The following is a 20,543-nucleotide window of genomic DNA, read 5'->3' as shown; positions in this document are numbered from 1 at the left end:
CTTTTAATTTAACTTTTCTCTTTTTTTTTTTTTTTTTTTTGCGGTACACAGGCCTCTCACTGTTGTGGCCTCTTCCATTGCGGAGAACAGGCTCCGGGAGCGCAGGCTCAGTGGCCACGGCTCACGGGCCCAGCCACTTCGCGGCATGCGGGATCCTCCCGGACCGGGGCACGAACCCGCGGCCCCTGAATCGGCAGGCGGACTCCCAACCACTGCACCACGAGGCAAGCCCCTCAACTTTATACTTTTGATTAAAATATAACATAATGAAGAAATGTAACAAACATCTTAAATTTGAGATTTCAGTTTTGGAAATTGGCATTATTTTTTTATCTTAAGATTGGGTACAACTCATGAAAATTTTAGATACCAGTGGAAAAGTACCTTTTTAAGGTCTGTTATGTTTAAAATATTTAAAGTCTGTTAACTGCCTAATGTGAATCTATGTTTAAACATAAGAACTGGTCAAAATTATTTGCATTTAAGTTTAAAATGGAGGACAAGAGAGATACTACTTCTAAAGAATTTGATAAGGGAAAGTCCATAGCACATATTAAAGTGTTATTCAAGGTATACTCTCAAAAAATTGTCAAACTGATTTCACCTCTCCAAAAACAGAAAGGAAAATTTCAATATATATTTGAAAATGAAAGTCTGAGGAAGTGTTAAAGGCATTTGGTTTGTGTGGTATTAGATCATCTCAAGTCCAGCACTGAGCATTTAATTTACCAAAAAGATGGCTCCTTTCAAAACTGAAATAAAGCACCTGACTTTTTAAAGTTTGTGTATTACTTTGTTAGAGCTGCCATAACAAAGTACACGGACTGGGTGGCTTCAACCCTAATAACCTCATTTTAACTTAATTAAATTTTTAAAGACCTCCATCTTCAAATATAGTCACATTCTGAGATACAGGGGATTAGGACTTTGACGTAAGAATTTGGGTGGGGGACACAACTTATCCCTTAACAGAGTGAAATGTTAAGACATTATTTTAAAAAGGATCTACTTATATGTTTCATTTCTACTATGTATTATACAAATATTGTTTTCATGTTTTTACTGTCTTTTAAACCCATTTTGAATGAATTTCATATATATCCTTCTAAAATAAGGGAACTCAAATAAAGGGGTTAAATCATGACTCATACAATTGCATTAGGTTAATATTTAAAAAAACAGTGACAAATTAGTACACTAATTTGACACATGGTCCAATGAAAACAATTTCTGTTGGCTTTTAAGACTTAAAATGGCTTTCTGGATCTACTATGGTAGTAGTCAATGAAGGGGAGCAGAATTTTGCCACCCCAAAATGTCTCTTTGACATATGTCTTATCTTGAGCTGGTTGTTTTTAAGAAACGGCAGACACAAGGAGAGGCTCTGAAAACTGAGTAGTAACTGACTGCCCAGCCCCGACATCTTTTCTTGTCTTTAGCTGAGGAAGGTGTATAAGGTGACGGCTTGGACCATTTCAGGGTGTTACTTCAGTTTTCCTGGGCATCTCCTATGTATACAGGAGGTATGCCTGTTGTTAAACTTCTGTTTGTTTTTTCCTGTTAATCTGTCTTTTTATTACCGGGGATATCTCATCTGAGAACCTAAAAGAATAGAGGAAAAATTCCTTTCCTCCTCCACATCATTTATGGCAGTTGGAATGAAATAATAAACTTCTCTAGGTTTCAACCCTAACATAGTAAGTAGTAGTGTAGTACAATATACCCACAGAAATAAAAATTATACAAAACCTGGCAAAAAAGAATATTGTTCTGAAACAAAAAAGATAAATTGTTATAAACTGTATCACGTTCTAGCTGGCAGTACATACATTATTTCAATTACTTATTTTATCTTAAGATAAATGAACATGAGCATTTCTTGTTCTTTATGTTATAATATGAAACTGATATGTGTCATTCAGTAATAATGAGATGACGGCCTGTGTTACCTGAGCATATGGCAAGTGTTAGGAGTATAAGGAATCATATTATCTGCTGTATATCACTAGATCTCCTACGAATCAATTCACAGACATACAAAATGTAAGTAGCTACATTAATATTTTTGTCTATATATCTGTAAACTTCCAGCTTTTTCTAAGAATATTTCCTTTATAACAATAACAAAAAGTATTAAAATAAAACCAAGCCCACTTAACTGAAATTGATGACAATGTTATTTATATACAAAAATGTAAATTAAGTACAAAGTTGTAAAGATAAATGTTAAGATTTTTAAACAACATTTTACTATTAAAGACAGCCATGTTGTAAAGTGAGTATAGGGTTTATACAGAGTGGTTCTATTAAAACAGGGAGAGCTATACCAAATCATATGGGCATAAATTTTTATCTAAAATGAGATGAGACATGTATAATTTTCAAGTTTAAAATTAAAATTATAAACATATTACCATTTTACTGCATAAAGCTAAAACTATGCTTTTTTTTTAGTTCAAATATTGTACATCTGTATGCGTTTTGAAATGTAACAGAGAAAGTAAAATACTTAAGTTATACCTAATAAACACATAGAGGGTAAATTTTTATACTTTCTATTGTTATCATTCTTTTTATCTTTGAAAATATTTTAAACCTATGTCAACACAAGCATGAGTGTTTCCACATTTACTTCACTAACATTGATTTTTTTAACCCCATTTTTTGTAAGCCAATGATTTTGAATTTAAATTAAGGATTCACACAAGCTTTAAGTTCATGAGGCCTCATTTTAAAATATAATCCTTTATGTTAAAATTCAGATTTAACTTGCTCAGTTCAATATCGTAAAGATTAGACTACCTTCTGCAATGTCTGCTCTGACATTTCTTTCCAATTCTTCTCTGGAGTACTCTTCTTGACCCCATCATCTTCACCGTATCTAAAGAGTTCTTCTGTCAGAGAATAAATAATATATTATGGTACCTCATATGCTCCTGAAACACTGTTCTGTCATTTTAAGAAAAAGGGGTGTATGGTTTCTCAACTATGAATAACGTAGTCTATTTTATTGTCAACTATTTGGCCAGTAACTGAAGGGTGACCTTTTTCAAGATTTTCAGTCTCACAATTATGTATCTTTATAGTGTCCCTTTCTTTTTTTGCAGCGTAAGATTTTCAAAGGTATAACAGATCTGCAGGTTAACAATGCTGTATTTTTATTCCCATTTTCATTCTTTTGTAGACCATTCCCCTTTGCCTTAAAAGCAGAATTCACTGCCTTTTTATCTACACAGTCACTACTAGTTTTGTTCTCTGGATCTTGTTCCCTGCCAGGAGGATCAGAGTGATTGCTGAACAAAGCAAACAGTAACAGAATTAGGGTAGACTGAAACTGTAACACCTCCTACCACCACCTTTCTTTAAAGTAAAAGATCATGCACTGGGCAGAGTAAAGCATAAAAATCACATTTCCGGAAAAAGTGACTTTATAACAAATAGAAATCCAGGTAATGGGTAAAGTTGTTCCTACAAATCATTCCTACACTACCCAGGCATTTGACTAATAAAACCCCTTCGAACAGCAAAACTGTATAAGCAACATAACAACATTAAAGGAAAAAAATCATAAAACTTCAGTTAATATTATTAGAATTGAAATACATTAAAACTTATAAATATCTTTTTCTTAGAAGATAAATTATGGTGACAAATTTAACATTTTCTTACTGAATTATTTTTGAAATACACATTTCTCAAAGAATCAAAAAGGGGGCAAAAAGAATGCATAAAGCTAAAAGGATACATATCTGTGTTAGTCTGAGATGATTTTGCTTTAAAGTATGCTTGGCTGCTGTAGGTCAGTATGAAACTTTGATTTATCAACAAAGAAAAAAGAAAACAATATTACTCTCTGTAGAGTAGAAATCCTCTTGGTATAAACAGTGACTAACAAGTTTGTTAGAGTGAATTAGGCATTTCTTTTGTCTTTGAAACATGACATATCCAATTAAAACTTCTGTACTCCTGAAATAAATAGAACACTATCCTAAGGATAATAAAAGCTAGAATAGGTAGAATTTGCCGCCCGGGGAATATGTACCTTTATCTTGATGATAATCTGTTGGTTCCCGAGTTTCTTTGTCTAGTCCCTTAACACCATGGTGCTGAATTCATTTACAAAACTCTTTCAGCAATACAGAAATAATATGCAAATACAATTCATCTGTTCTAGTCATTTAAATATCTGCTATAGTTCTAAGTAAAATATTTACACTTAAAAATAAGAAAATAGTTCTATATTCAAAGACTGTAGAGTGTTAAAAGTAGCTAAATAATTCCAACAATATAAATGTTGAAGACTGATTTAAAAATGAATTTGATTGCTGCTTTTGTGCTCCTAGGTGTGTGCAAGATTCCCTGGTGGACTGGAAGACCATGTTCACTTGTGGTTTTCTGTTGAGAACTTTGTTTCTCACCTTCACAGGTTTTACAAGGAATACATGGCAGCTAGGCCCAGGCCATGGAGAGGAACAAAGACCCAACTCTCTGCCCCTTGATTCCCTTCCCCTTCAAGGATCTCAGGATTTGGGAAGTGAACCAAGAGGAACTAGTTAGAAATATACAGTTCTATTTTTGTCCTTTGGTGGATGTGTGAGAATATGCTTCTCCTTACTGGAAATTTATTTTAAAAACTGTGGATTTAAATGCTTTACTTTTATTTTTACCACTATACAAATTTGTTCTGATTTATATTCTTTCTCAGGAGTTTCTTCTCTCCCCACTTTTTCTTTTTAACTTTTAACTTTGCTTACTCATAGTTGTTTAAACATTTTTCTCTATCGCCTATGTTTTTTTGGTCCCCTTAATTCTCCTGGATTACATTATAAATTAATGTAAGTTCTTCTGCAACTTTTTCTCCTTCTTTTAGATTCTCTTTTAGCTATTTTAACAAATTAATATTAAAAATCTGTTATCATTATAAGGGATTGCAGAATATGCCAGCCTAATATATGCCACTTTGGTATATTGATTATTTTCAGCAGTAGGAACTTCAAAAGCTGCAAATGCAGGTAGAGGCTTTCTCTGAACTCCCCTTATCTGCCAGAAGACCCTCCAGAAGGAACTTGAATGTTATTACCCACTCCCCTAAAGTTTCATCAACCAGAGAAGATTAACTCTTATCACAGGAGAGGAAACTAGAAGTCCACACTATACCCAGACAAGCTTTACTACAAACTATCATTCCTCTCAGCTAGTCTTCTATGGGCCCATTCATCTTTTCTAAAATCATTTACTCTCCCCTAAGAGGCCTACATCCCTCCTCCTCTCTCCCTATTAAGACAGTATGTAATCCTGAATTCTAAAGCCACCTCTTTGAGTACTCACTCTTCCCTGGGTTTCTTCCACGTGTATACCATGAGGTATAAACATTAATAAATTTCTGGTTTCCTCTTGCTAATCTGTCTTTTATTATAGGGGTTTCAGCTAAAAAGGGTAGAAGGAAAATTCTTATTCCTCCCCTACAATTATATTTTTACTCATCTTAATATGATGCTTCCTACAGTATCTTAAAGGTCTGTTTGTGATTGTATCAACTTGGGATATAAAGAAAGAAGAATAGGTATCTTGTGTATTGGCAATTTCCTAAAAAATACTGAAACCGAGCAGGACCCTGTGGAGGCTCCTGGGTATGAAAGCCTTTCTGTGTCCCCCCCCTACCAAGCAGGACCCTGTGGGGCTCCTGGGCATGGAAGCCTTTCTGTCCACCATTTCTTGTTTGTAGAGAATAGACTCCAGCCTCCATGACCTTCCCTGAGTCCCAAAGGGCAGATTCAAACAGTTGCTAATCATGGAAGGGAGGGGCTGCAGAGACAAGGCAGGAGCAGCCAAGAAACAATAGTGCAGCCTTGGGGCAGGTCCTGGTTTCACCTCAAGGGATACACACAACAGTACCTTTGAGCTCTTTACAGAACTAAAATCCCCAACAAACGGAAGATGTTAGCATTCTTCCTTCCAGAGAAGACCAGCTGAGGCCAGATTAAAGGAACCATAGAAGCTCATCAAGAGATGGCCTGAGACCAGATTAAAAGAGTGCAGGCCCTGCACACACCCTGATCTTATCGGCAAACTCACCCCTGAACTATTGCTGTAAAACTCCTCACCAAATCCTCCCAGGTTGGGACACAGAGTTTTCAAGGGCAGGAGCCCACTGTGTCCCCCTTTGCCTGGCAAAGCAATAGAGCTATTCTTTCCTACTTCACCCAAAACTCTGTCTCTGAGATTCAATTGGGCACCAGGGCACAGAGGCCGAGTTTTTGGCATCAATATTACTATTTTTTCTTCACTTTTAGGAAAAGTGAATATATTACTTTAGAGGGTACTTGCCATAACATACAGTAAGAAATATATATTTGGTCTTTTTCCCTGGCTCCCCACACAAAGCTTCTAAAGTCCTTGGAATTTCATAAGTGATAGAGGTGAGAGGATTATCTTCTGTTATTTATAACAAGCCTCTTTGCACAAGGTTCCCCATAAATCTATTTTCCTTTATATTTCACTTCTACTTAACACAAGCTGGATATAAAAATGTTGTTAGAGACACCAACAAAAGTTGCAGGGTGCAAAATTAATACACAGAAATCTCCTGCATTTCTATACACTAATAATGAAAGATCAGAGAGAAGAATTAAGGAAACAATCCCTTTTATCGTCACATCAAAAAGAATAAAATACCCAGGAATAAAATTACCTAAGAAGGCAAAAGACTTGTACTCAGAAAACTATAAAACACTGATGAAATAAATCAAAGATGACACAAACAGATGTAAAGATATACCATGTTCTTGGATTGGAACAATCAACATCATCAAAATGACTATACTACCCAAGGCAATCTATAGATTCAATGCCATCCCTATCAAATTATCAATGGCACTTTTCACAGAACTAGAACAAAATATTTTAAATTTGTATGGAAACACAAAAGACCCCAGATAGCCAAAGCCATCCTGAGAAAGAAAAACAGCTAGAGGAATCAAGCTCCCTGACCTCAGACTATACTACAAAGCTACAGCCATCTAAATAGTATGGTACTGCCACAAAAACAGAAACATAGATCAATGGAACCAGACAGAAAGCCCAGAAATAAACCCATGCACCTATGGTCAAGTAATCTACAACAAAGGAGGCAAGAATATACAATGGAGAAAAAACAGTCTCTTCACTAAGTGGTGCTGGGAAAACTGTACCGCTACATGTAAAAGAATGAAATTAGGACATTCTCTAACATCATAATACACAAAAATAAACTCAAAATGGATAAAAGACTTAAATTTAAGACTGAATACTTAAAACTCTTTGAGGAAAACATAGGCAGAACACACTGTTACATAAATCACAGCAATATCTTTTCAGATCTACCTCCTAGAGTAATGAAAATAAAACCAGAAATAAACAAATGGGACATAATTAAACCTAAAAGCTTTTTCACAGCAAAGGAAACCATAAACAAAATGAAAAGACAACCCACAGAATGGGAGAAAATATTTGCAAATGAAGCGACCAACAAGGGATTAATCTCTAAAATATAAAAACAGATCATGCAACTCAATATCAAAAAAACAACCCAATCCAAAAATGGGCAGAAGACCTAAATAGACACTTCTCCAAAGAAAACATACACATGGCCAAAAAAGCACATGAAAAGATGCTCAACATCACTAATTATTAGAGAAATTCAAATCAAAACTACAATGAGGTATCACCTCACACTGGTCAGAATGGCCATCATCAAAAAGTCTACAAACAATAAGTGCTGGAGAGGGTGTGGAGAAAAGGGAACCCTCCGACACTGTTGGTGGAAATGCAAATTGGTACAACCACTATGGAGAACAGTATGGAGTTTCCTTAAAAAACCAAAAGTAGAACTGCTATATGATCCAGCAATCCCACTCCTGAGCATATATCCAGAGAAAACCATAATTTGAAAAGATACATGCAGCCCAATGTTCACTGCAGCACTATTAACAATAGCCAGGACACAGAAGCAACCTAAATGTCCATCAACAGACGAGTGAATAAAGAAGATGTGGTACATATATACAACGGAATATTACTCAGCCATAAAAAGAACGAAATAACGTCATTTGCAGCAACATTGGTGGACCTAGAGACTGTCATACTTTATGAAGTAAGTCAGACAGAGAAAGACAAATAATATATCACTTATATGTGGAATCTAAAAAAAAAGACACAAATGGACTTCTTTACAAAACAGAAACAGAGTCACATATGTAGAAAACAATCTTATGGTTCTGGGGGGAAAGGTGGGGGAAGGATAAATTGGGAGATTGGAATTGACATATACACGCTACTATATATGAAATAGATAACTAGTAAGGACCTACTGTATAGCACAGGGAACTCTACTCAATATGCTGTAATGGCCTATATTGGAAAAGAATCTAAAACAGAGTGGATATATGTATATGTATAAATGATTCACTTTGCTGTACACTTGAAACACAACATTGTAAATCAACTATACTCCAATAAAAACTTTACAAAAAGAATAATCCAGAATAAATAAAAATACACAAAACAAAATATACTATGAAGGCTCCCACTGACCTAAGATGAAACAATCTGAATATCAAAAAGAATAATGCCTTCAATGGATTAAAAAAATCTTTAAATATATCAACAGAAGTTCTGAGTTTCTAACACTAACAAAAGCCACCAAGTCATTGATCACTTTTGAAGGATGCTAGGTCACCAAATGAAAATTGGTAAAGAGGTGTAATCAAGATTTTTCTTGCCTTTCCTGTACAAACTGTATTTCAGGATAACCAAATAGTTATCCATATTCTTCTTCATAGAATTCCAGATAAAAAGTGCACAAAAAATGCTAAAATCAGAAAATTGCTGTGTTGCAACCCCAAATGAAATAATGAATTTTGATAACAATAACCAATGGATGCTAAAACCAGTAAATGAAACATTGATTGGGAATTTAATAATAGAGGGATTAGGCTGAAACCACCTGAAGTTCCTAATTAATCTTAATATTATTTAAAGTGGGATAAACCAGAAAAAAAAAGAACATGCACCCCAATGTTCACTGCAGTCTATGTACAATAGCCAAGACATGGAAGCAACCTAAATGTCCATCGACAGAGGAATGGACAAAGAAGATGTGGTACATAAATACAGTGGAATATTACTCGGCCATAAAAAAGAATGAAGTAATGCCATTTGCAGCAACATGGATGGACCTAGAGATTATCATATTAAGTAAAGTAAGTCAGACAGAGAAGGACAAATATCATATTACTTATATGTGGAATGTAAAAAAAATCATACTAATGAACTTATTTACATAACAGAAACAGAGTCACAGACTTCAAAAACAAACTTATGGTTACCAAAGGGAAAAGGTGGGGGGTGATAAATTAGGAGTTTGAGATTAACATTTACACAGTATTATATATAAAAGAGATAATCAACAAGGACCTAGTGTTATAGCACAAGGAACTCTACTCAATATTATGTAATAACCTATATGGGAAAAGAATATGAAAAAAATGGATATATGTATATGCATAACTGAATCACTTTGCTGTACACCCGAAACTAACACAACATTATAAATCAACTATATTCCAATATAAAATAAAATTTTTTTAAAAACTTAAGTTTCTGTCAATTTACGTCACAGTTATAAGATGTTATATGTAAGTCTCCTAGTAACCACAAAGTAAAAACCTATAAAAAACACATAAAAGATAGACAGGGGGCTTCCCTGGTGGCGCAGTGGTTGAGAGTCCGCCTGCCGATGCAGGGGACACGGGTTCATGTCCCGGTCCGGGAGGATCCCACATGCTGCGGAGCAGCTAGGCTCGTGAGCTATGGCCGCTGAGCCTGCGTATCCGGAGCCTGTGCTCTGCAACGGGAGAGGCCACAACAGTGAGAGGCCAGCGTACCGCAAAAAAAAAAAAAAAAAAAAATGGGGGGGGCAAAAAAGTGGGGGGGCGGCGGACCAAAAAAAAAAAAAAAAAAAAAAAAAGATAGACAGGAATATAAGTATATTTATACCACTAAAGAATGTCATCAAAACAAAAAGGAAGAGAGTAGGAGAAGAATAAAGGAAGCGGGTAGAACTACAAAAACAGCCAGTAAACAATGAACAAAAAAGCAATATTTATATACCTGTCAACAATTATTTTACCTGTAAATGCACTAAATTCTCAAACAAAAGACACAGAGTAGCTGGATGAATAAAAAACCAAGACCCATCTATATACTGCCTACAGAAGATGCACTTTAGATTTAAAGACACACACAGACTGAATACAAAAGGATTGAAAAAGGTATTCCATGCAAATGGAGACCGGAAGAAAGCTGGAGTAGCTACACTTACATCAGGCAAAATAGGCTTTAAGACAAGACTGTCAGAAGAGACAAAGATGGGTATTATATAACGATGAAGAGGTCAGTCCAACAAGAGGATGTAACATTTGTAAATATTCACACACCCAACATAGGAGCACCTAAATATAGAAAGCAAATATTAAGAGACCTAATGGGAGAAACAGACAGACATACAGTAATTGTTCTGTTCAGATTTTCTATTCCATCATGATTCAGTCTTGGTAGGTGGTATGTTTCTAGGAATTTATCCATTTCTTCTAGGTTGTGGAATTTGTTGGAATATATTTGTTAAAAGTATTTTCCTATGATTCTTTGTATTTCTGTGGTACCAGGTGTAACATCTCCTGTTTCATTTTTTAAATTTTATTTGAGTTCTCTCTCTTTTTTTCTTGGTAAGTATAGCTAAAGGTTTGTCAATATTATTTATCTTTTTAAAGAACCAGCTCTGAATAGATTTATAACTGATAAGGAGATTGAATCAGTAATCAAAAACCTCCCAGCAAACAAAAATCAGATCCAGACGGCTTCATTAATGAATTCTGCCAAATATTTAAAGAAGAATTAATACCAATTCTTCTCAAACTCTTCCAAAATATGTAAGAGGAGGGAGCTTTTCCAAGCTCAATTCACAAGGCCAGTATTATCCTGATACCAACACCAGAAAAGTACACCACAAGAAAATTATAGGCCAATATCCCTGATGAATATAGATATAATGTCCTCAAAAAAATATCAGTAAACAAAATTCAACAATACACTACAAGGACCATACACTAAGATCAAGTGGGATTTATTCCAGCGATGCAAGGATGGGTTAACATCTGTAAATCAGTCAATGTGATACACCACATTACAAAAAGAAGGATAAAAATCATATGATCATCTCAATAGATGTAGGAATATCTTTTGATTATATTCAACATCCTTTCATGGTTAAAACCCTCAACAAACTGGGTACAGAGGGAATCTATCGCTACATAATGAGGGCCATATATGACAAGCCCACAGCTAATATCATACTCAATGGTGAAAAGCTAGAAGCTTTTCCTCTAAGATCAGGAACAAGATAAAATGCCCATTCTCACCACTTTTATTCAACATAGTATTGGAAGTCCTAGCCAGCCACTTAAGCAAGAAAAATAAATAAAAGGCATCCAACTGGAAAGGAAGAACTAAAACTGTCACTATTTGCAGATGACATGATATAGAAAAACCGTAATGACTCCATCAAAAACTGTCAGAACTGCTAATAACTGTAAGAACTAACAAATTCAGTAAATTTGCAGGATACAAAATCGATATACAAAAGGCTGTTCTATTTCTTTATACTCACAATGAACTATCAGAGAAAAATTAAGAAAACAATCCCTAGGAATAAATTTAACCAAGGAGGTGAAAGACCTGTGTATTGAAAACTAAAAGACATTAATGAAAGAAACTGAAGAAGACAAAAATAAATGGAAAGATATTTCATGCTCATTGATTGAAAGAACCAATATTGTTAAAATGTCTATACAACCCAAAGCAAACTACAGATTCAATGCAATCCTTATTAAAATTCCAATGGCATTTTTCAAAAGAAAAAACAAATTCAAATAACCCTAAAATCTGATGGAACCACAAAGTACCCCAAATAGTCAAAGCAATGTGAGAAAGAAGAAAAGTTGGAGGCATCACGTACGCCCTGATTTCAAACTATATTACAAAGCTAATATTTAAAACAGTATGGTACTGGCATAAAATAGGCGCATACATCAATGGAACAGAATAGAGCCCAGATATAAAAACAAGCTTATATGGTCAATTAATTTACAACAAAGGAGGCAAGAGTATACAATAGGGAAAGGACAGTCTCTTCATTAAATGCTGTTGGGAAAACTGGACAGCCACAAGCAAAAGAATGAAACTGGACTACTATCTTATACCATATACAAAAATTCACTCAAAATGTATTAAAGGCTTGAACATAAGATCTGAAACCCTAAAATTCCCAGAAGAAAACAGAGGCAGTAAGCTCCTTGACCTAGATCTTGGGGATGATTTTTTGAATCTGACATCAAAAGCAAAAGCAACAATAGTAAAAATGAATAAGTTGGACTACATCATACTAAACATCTTCTGCACAGCAAAGGAGACCATAAACAAAATAAAAAAGCAACCTACTGAATGGGAGAAACTATTTGCAAATCATATATCTGATAATGGGCCAATATCCAAATGTATTTTAAAAACTCATATAATGCAATAACAAAAGAACAAACAATTCAATTGAAAAGTGGGCAGAAGATCTAAATGGACATTTTCCCAAAGAAGACATACAGGTCTAACTTGTTTTATTGTGCTTTGCTTTACTGTTCTTTGCAGATATTGTGTTTTTCTACTAATTGAATGTTTGTGGCAACCCTCTGTCAACCAAGTCTATTGGTGCCATTTCCAACAGCATTTGGTCATTTTGTGTCTCTGTGTCACATTTTGGTAATTCTCCTAATATTTCAAACCCTCCTCCAGCAAAAAAGACTATGACCCACTGAAAACTCAGATGATGGTTAGCATTTTTTAGCAATGAAGTATTTTTTAATTAAGGTAGGTACATTCATTTTTTAGACATAATGCTATTGCACACTTAACAAACTACGATATAGTGTAAATATAATTTTTATGTGCCCTGGGAAACCAATAAAATCACGTGACTCACTTTATAGCAATATTCGCTTTATTGTGGTGGTCTGGAAAAAAACTCCGCAGAATCTCCTAGATATGCCTGTACAGATGGCTAACAGATATGTGAAAAGATGCTCAACATCATTAATCATGAGGGAACTACAAATCAAAACCACACTGAGATATCATCTCATACCTTTTAGAATGGCTGTTGTCAAAAAGACAAGAAGTAACAAATCTTGGTGAGAATGCAGAGAAAAGAGAACCCTTGTGCACTATCAGTGGGAATGTAAATGGGTGCATCCACTTTGTAAAACAATATGGAGGTTCCTCAAAAAGATAAAAATAGAACTACCATATGATCCAGCAATTTCTGGGTATTTATCCAAAGAAAATGAAAACACTAACGTGAAAAGATATATGCACCCCAATGTTCACTGCAGCATTATTTACAGTAGCCAAGATATGGAAATAACCTAGGTGTCCACTGATGGATGATAGGATAAAGAAATTGTGATACGTATATACATATACACAATGGATATTATTCAGTCATAAAAAATAATGACATCTTGCCATTTGTGACAACATGGATGGGCCTCACAGACATTATGATAAATGAAATAAGTCAGAGAGAGAAAAAAAATACAATATGATGCCTTTCATATGTGGAATCTAAACAAACAAAGAAACAAAGAAAAAAGCTCAGAAATACAGAGAACAGATTGGTAGTGGCCAGAGGTGATAAAAGAAATGGGTGAAGGGAGACAAAAGGTAAAAAGAAAAAAGAATAATAAAAAAAAAAGGCCCCATCAGCTTTTCACCCAATGGTCTTAGTAGTCATTAATGATCATTGCCTTGATCTATGGGAAAAAAAAGAACTCAATGAAAGAGTAGCATAAAATATGATATAAATCAATAGTGTAAAATAGAAGGATTCAAATACTGGCCTTGACAAGTTCACTAGTAAACTAAATAAGAGCAACTGGAACAACAAAGTAATTGGGACAACTTCCAGATGAGTGATATATAAAAATTTAAATATTACATACAAATTATTAAGTATAAATTATTAATTGAATTATTAAGTATAAATTGTCAACACCTAAAAAGCACAGTGGTAACAATTAAGCTGTAGCAAGGTCAAATAAGAAGAAATTCTATCATATCAACCTTATTTACTTTTTTTAATGAGGTATCTGAGGATGGACTGAAGTCATATTGTAAATATAGTAATCTTGATTTTAACAAAGGAATAATCTTGTAATTGAAATAGATACATCCCCTTTTACTCAACACTCTCAGGAGGCTAGGGGTCAGGCAGGTTTCAGATTTGCAGATCTCCAAGTTTCCTTCTAGCTCTAAGATTGTGATTCCAGGTGAGAACTAAATGACTTCCAGAAAAGTGTAATGTCATATAAAAATATAAATGAATTATTGATAGTAACTACCTCTATATTATCAATAACTCTATATTACCTATAAAACTTTGGACAAACACACCTAGTAAAACTTTGTCAATGAATAGTAAAAATGAATATTTTCTCCTTATCAAATATTTCTTTAAAAATTTTAATAAATTATAAAGCTGACTTTTAAGTGTTCTATTTGATTTTCTCATGAAAGGTGAAAATGTTAATGAGATATGAATGAGTAAAGCAGTGGAAAGAGGGGGAACAGGGTGAGAGTCTTAGAAGAAAATGAAAGTAAAACATAAAGAACTGGATAATTTTAAACTGCTTACATTAAACATTTATCCTCACAAAAAATTACCTTCTCTTCTCTCTGCCATAAATTTATTCAATTCTTGTATTGTTTCTTTATCAACAGACATATGTACCTTAAGTTTATCCAATTCTTCTTGAAGATTCATCCTATGAAAATTAACACAATAAACAATTATTTTAAATGTGTAAGTTAAGGAATAATATAGCAAACATATAAAAGTGGCAAAAATATTTTAAACATACATGAATTAGACAGTAGTAAAATAAAAGCTAGAGTATATTAATATTAACAAATCATAACAATTAAAATTGAATTTTAATGAGCATCTGGAAGGTAAAATGTTTCGACTGATTTTTAACTTTGTCTAAATAGACATGCTAAATAGGTAAAACATAAACTGTATAATTAAAAAAATCATCTGTCGAGTTACCAGATCATTTTCTAACAGATATGCTATGTAAAATAATAATAAAATTGTTAATACATATCACTGCAAGCCAAGAGAGTAAATCTCTAGATGCCAAGTAAAGACAAAAAACCCTTACTAGTAAAATGGAATTGAGCTACCATGACAAGAGACCTGGATCAAATACTGCCCATGGAGACTTCAGACCTTGAGACCCAAGTGGAGATGAAAGTTTATATGCAAGGTCCTTCAGGGCTGAGAGACAAAACTGGACTAACTGCAGAAAGCTGGGAGACAAAATTTTGCTGAATGAATACCTGAATATCTGGGCTCATCTGGTTGAAGTTCCATTAAATAGAGGCTTCTTGCCCTAGTCTGAGAGCAAGACAGAGTCAACCATGTGAGATTAGGATCCTATGTCTATATTACTGGTTTCAAAATTGAGCCATTATACATTTGCAGAGAACTGAAGAAATGACAGCAATGTAAAAACTGGTTTATGGCCATGTACACTGGAGAGTTCAGGCAGACACAGTCATCCACTGCAGAGAGGTGTCTACAACTGAGAGAATGGACAGGAGGAAAACCACCACAGAAAATAATTCTCAAGGAAGTCAGGTTTGCAGAGAAGAATAAATATGAATACGCTCAAAGCCATGAATGACCGTCTAAATATCACCCCATTCAAAATGGGAGACTGTACAGCAAGGAAAAAAAATAATAGAATAATTCAAAATGAGTTCTTACAAAATTAGAGTTTTTAAAATGGTGATAAAAAGGAAAAAGAGGTGATAAACATATATTAAAAAGAACAGGGGTTTATGATACAAGAGAAGACAAATAAGAAAAAGAACCAAATACTATATCTAGAAATGCTAATAAATAAAACAACTAAAGGTAGTAATAGGAACATAATAATTGAAATTTAAAACTCAGTGGATGGGTTAAATAGCACACAGACAAAGCTAATGAAAATTTGTAAAATTAAAGACAACACAAAGAAACAAACAGAAGGAAACAGTAACTATATATAAAGTGTGTTGGAATGAGAAGGCCAGAAAGCATCTAGTAGAAATAATTCAAAGAGAGAATTAAGAAAATGGGGAGAAAACAATATTAAGAAAATTAAGAAAATGGGGAGAAAACAATATTAAGAAAATGGGGAGAATTAAGAAAATGGGGAGAAAACATACAATGACTGAAAGTTGAGAACCGATGAAAAAGATTAATTAACAGATTAAGAGAGTATCAAAAATTGAAAACAGAATTAATAAAACTATATTCACACTAGAAACATACTGAAACTTCTGAAGGACACCATACTGAAGGACACCAAAGAAAAGGAGACAACTCTAAAATCAAAAGATTGAGAAAAAAATCAACTAACAAAGAACTCAGGAATGGCAGTAGACTTCTGATATCACAAGAAAAGTCAGATGGAAAATAAGTAATGTTTTACACATTCCATGGTTTACTATTCATAGATCCTAGATGAAAGAACTATTAAATAATAGATTTTTAGGAAGAAAACAAACTCAAAAGCAATGTATGAAACAAAATAGGGAATGATGATGAAAGACGTGTAAATGTGTACATGGAAGTAAGCAAATATTTATTAAGCAAAGCAATCATAATACCTAAGTGAAGGTAGAACTAAAATTCTGAACAACAAAATGATGTTAGGTGAAGGAAAGGATCAGAGTTAAAGCATTTTAAGATCTTTGTATTGTTAAAGGAGAACAGAGGTAGACTGACAAACTTCAGACAGTCAATAAATGATCCATGCTAAAATTTCAAGAAAAAACATTTAAAGAATGGAAAACACATCAAAAATTTACAAACCAGAAGAGGACAAAAAAAGAAATTAAAAATGTAATCACAATGAAAAATAAAATATACACTAAGAAAAAAAAATATTAAGGATAAATATGGTCATTACATAATAGTCAAACAAATGATTTACCAGGAAGATATAACAGTTCTAAACTTTTATGTACTCAACAAAATAATAAATACAATTCTTATAATAATTCAAATAAAAAGGTACATAAAGTAAAAAAACAAAACAAGTAGTTTACTTCTTGAAAAAAATTGATGTTTACAGTTTGATACATATAGTTATATTTTTATTCAAATAAACATAAATACACACATATAAAGAGTTTATAAATTGGGATCTTATACATTTGCAACTTAGGTTACAGATTGATGGCAAGGGTACACATACATGCACACATACATACCCATCTACAAAGTGATTAAGTCTAAATTAGGGTTTTGCTTTGTTTTGCTAAGAACATAGAACATAATGTAGCAAGATGGTCCCACAAAGAAAAAGCAGATGTAGCTCATCTCAACTTAGTTTTCCTTGGCTCTCAGATCACTAATCCAGTGGAACACAGGGCTACAGTTGTTAGAAACGTTACTTCATGCTTCTTTAGAGGTAGTCCATGCTTACAGTTTGGCTTTTTTTAGGAAGAATTCACACAGTCCCTACATTTACTATGATGCATTTGTAAACATTAGGGACCACCTTGTTCTTGAGTCAACCCAGGCACCAACAAACCACATCTTGATGGGTGTTGGGAAAGTGGCTGACTTCCAAAGAGTCAGTGCTCAAGCACCCCCATACAGGGTGGACACTGGCTGCTTACTGACTCTCATTCATTACCCATTTATTATGGTGTTTCTGATACTCTGTTTGGTATGGGAACCGCAATTCAAAATCTACTTCTTACTGGACAAATTATATGAGATGACTGTATTCAGAAGCTGGTCAATAGGCTACAAAGAGCCGTGATCCCTGAGAGAAAGGAAACCAACAAAGAGAGCCCTAAGGATAGTCCAGATTTCGGCCAGGAGGCACTTGCCAGATCATGGTGTAGGGAGAGGGGGTCTTCACTGAGTTGAAGAAAAAGAGACTGGAGTTTGGGAAAGCTGAAATGTTTGGAATTTGTAAAGCACAGTACTCAGAGAGAAGGAAGCTACAAAGAGAAGGAACTGCAGAAATCTGCATAAGAACTCATTTGAGTCTGTGGCTGAATATTTTGTTGAAACTCACTAAGGCAAGCAGAGAACAACCAGAGCTATAAACAGAACTATTCCTAGAGCTCTTATGGACTGGGAGACATTTGAACTCTGACCAGCTAGAGAGAAGAATCTTGTTGACCACCAGGGCTACTCAACAAAGAACCCAAAAGGATCATTCTAATGAATAGGGATAAAAAAGGCTCTGTTAAAGGATATGCCAAAGATGATGGTACTAGGATGTGGGGCTTTGGGGAGGTGCTTAGGTCATGAGAGTGGGGCCCTCATGAATGGGATTAGTACTGAAAGCCCAGAGAGTTCGTTCCCTCACCCCTCTATAGTGTGAGGATAAGACAAGAAGTCTGCAACCTGGAGGAAGACCCTCACCAGCCTATGCTGGCATCCTGGTCTCAGACTTCCAGCCTCCAGAACTGTGAGAAATTAATTTCTGTTGTTTATAAGCTACTCAGTCTGTGTTATTTTGTTATAGTAGACCAAATGGACTAAGATATATGACCTCAAAAAATAAATACCATATGTATATGGTCTCATATGTATGAAAAACATTTAAGGTATCAACATCAAAAATTAATCTCTGGAGTTAGAAAATAAAACTCAAAAATATACTTGCCATTTACTTCAGTGAAATATCTGTCAATAAATACAAAATGATATTTTTTCTTAGCTAACCATCTTGTTAACTGTTCAGCAAAATACAATGAAAATACAACAAAAATATTACTATATTCTACCAAAAGGTAGAAAAAACCCAAATATCTATCAGCAGATGAATCGATAAACAAAACATGGTATATACATACAGAGTAATATTACTCAGCCTTAAAAAGAAAAGAAATTCTGACATCAGCTACAACATGGAAAACCTTAAAGATATTATCACAAATGAAATAAACCAGACACAAAAAGAAAAATGACTCCACTTATCTGAGATACTTAGAATAGGCAAATTCATAGAGACAGAAAAAAGAAAGAGGTGCTGAGGGAAGGGGGAATGGGGAGTTATTATTTAATTGGTACAGAGTTACAATTTGAGAAGATAAAAAAAGTTCTGAGGATGGATGGCAGTGATGGCAGTACAACAATGTGAGTGTATTTAATGGCACTGAACTCTATACCAAAAAACGGTTACAATGGTAAATTTTTACGTTTTGTATATTTTACTGCAATAAAAATATATTATATCCTCCATGATTTAGGTTGATTATACAGAAAACAAAAGTACAAACCATTTCTATATTTTAGCCAGATGGAAGGGAAGGAAAGAGAAAGAAGAGGAAAAAATGGAAAGAGCCCACTGTACAGCATGTTAAATGTACTAATAAATGCCACTGAATTGTATGCTTTAAAATAAAACTAATATGTAATTTGTACATTGTTAATGGTTATCCAAAAATACATTTGTTTTCAAAATATGTTATGATTAGCAGACATTTTTTGGCTAGGAATTTTATTTCCAAATCATGTTAGAGAAATGTAGTTCCTAAAATCTTCATTTCTACATATGGAAAAAAAAATATTCTTGCTTAGGAAGACAGGGAGTTGCTTTGCAGAAGAAAAAAATAGCTGAAATTTCCTACCATGATACTTTGATTTTAACTCCTCAAGAAATTATTATTGAATTTTATAAAATATTCTGTGAAATTACAACCTACATATATTTAATATTAAACCTAAGAGAGACAAAAGTACTCCATCCTGGGTTATGCCATTGATCTACAGCTTGTTTACTTTTCATCATTAAAAAAAATGATCAAAAGATCACTGAAATAAAGACTTTAGTTATTATTTAGAGGGTAAAATTCCCTATATCTATAAAACAAGTTTTTAATCTCAAACTCTGAACTCCTTTATAATTGACCCCCAACTCTAACTACCTCCAACGACAAGTTCACTACTCAGCATCAACTAGGAAAAATATCAGTAATTCTTTGCAAATATTTTGCATTTCCATACAGAAGTTAGAAATATTTGTGATGTGGAATCATTAAGATTTGGTATGGACTGTTATAAGGAGGTCAGATAGAAGAGTAAATCATTTATAATCCCGTAGGTTTCTGGTTTGAGCAAATGGACAAATCATAATGCCATTTTCCCTGTTTTATGCCAATACTATTCCCTTATTAAAAGTTCTTATCATAATTTGCTTGTTTTCCCTGCTAAGCTGTGAGATCCTGACAAAAAGGGTGGCATACTATTTCTCTTTGTGTACCGGTGTCTAGCAGAGTGCCTAGCTGCAGCATTTTATACAGACTACAGATTAGTATTAAAAGACCAAAACTACCCCACCTCCAGCAAGCTCCTGATTTATTTAGCCAAGGATACAGAAAAC

The 20,543-nt window shown here is 34.0% G+C and overlaps 1 protein-coding gene across 3 annotated transcripts in view; it reads right to left on the bottom strand.

The window, feature by feature from the left end:
• The window catches only part of CNTLN (centlein), a 323,167-nt gene that overhangs the window by 104,594 nt on the left and 198,030 nt on the right, over positions 1-20,543 (bottom strand). For all 3 annotated transcript variants that reach the window (XM_024760487.1, XM_024760489.1, XM_024760488.1), the window contains 2 exons: positions 14,806-14,906; positions 2,803-2,894 (listed from right to left, as the gene is read on the bottom strand). In XM_024760487.1, the coding sequence (XP_024616255.1) occupies positions 2,803-2,894; positions 14,806-14,906 (193 nt within the window). The remainder of the gene's footprint in view (positions 1-2,802; positions 2,895-14,805; positions 14,907-20,543) is intronic.

Source organism: Neophocaena asiaeorientalis, unplaced genomic scaffold (assembly GCF_003031525.2).
Source record: "Neophocaena asiaeorientalis asiaeorientalis breed wild unplaced genomic scaffold, Neophocaena_asiaeorientalis_V1.1 scaffold174, whole genome shotgun sequence".
Taxonomy (NCBI): Eukaryota; Metazoa; Chordata; class Mammalia; order Artiodactyla; family Phocoenidae; genus Neophocaena; species Neophocaena asiaeorientalis.
This window is presented reverse-complemented; position numbering and strand designations above follow the sequence as displayed.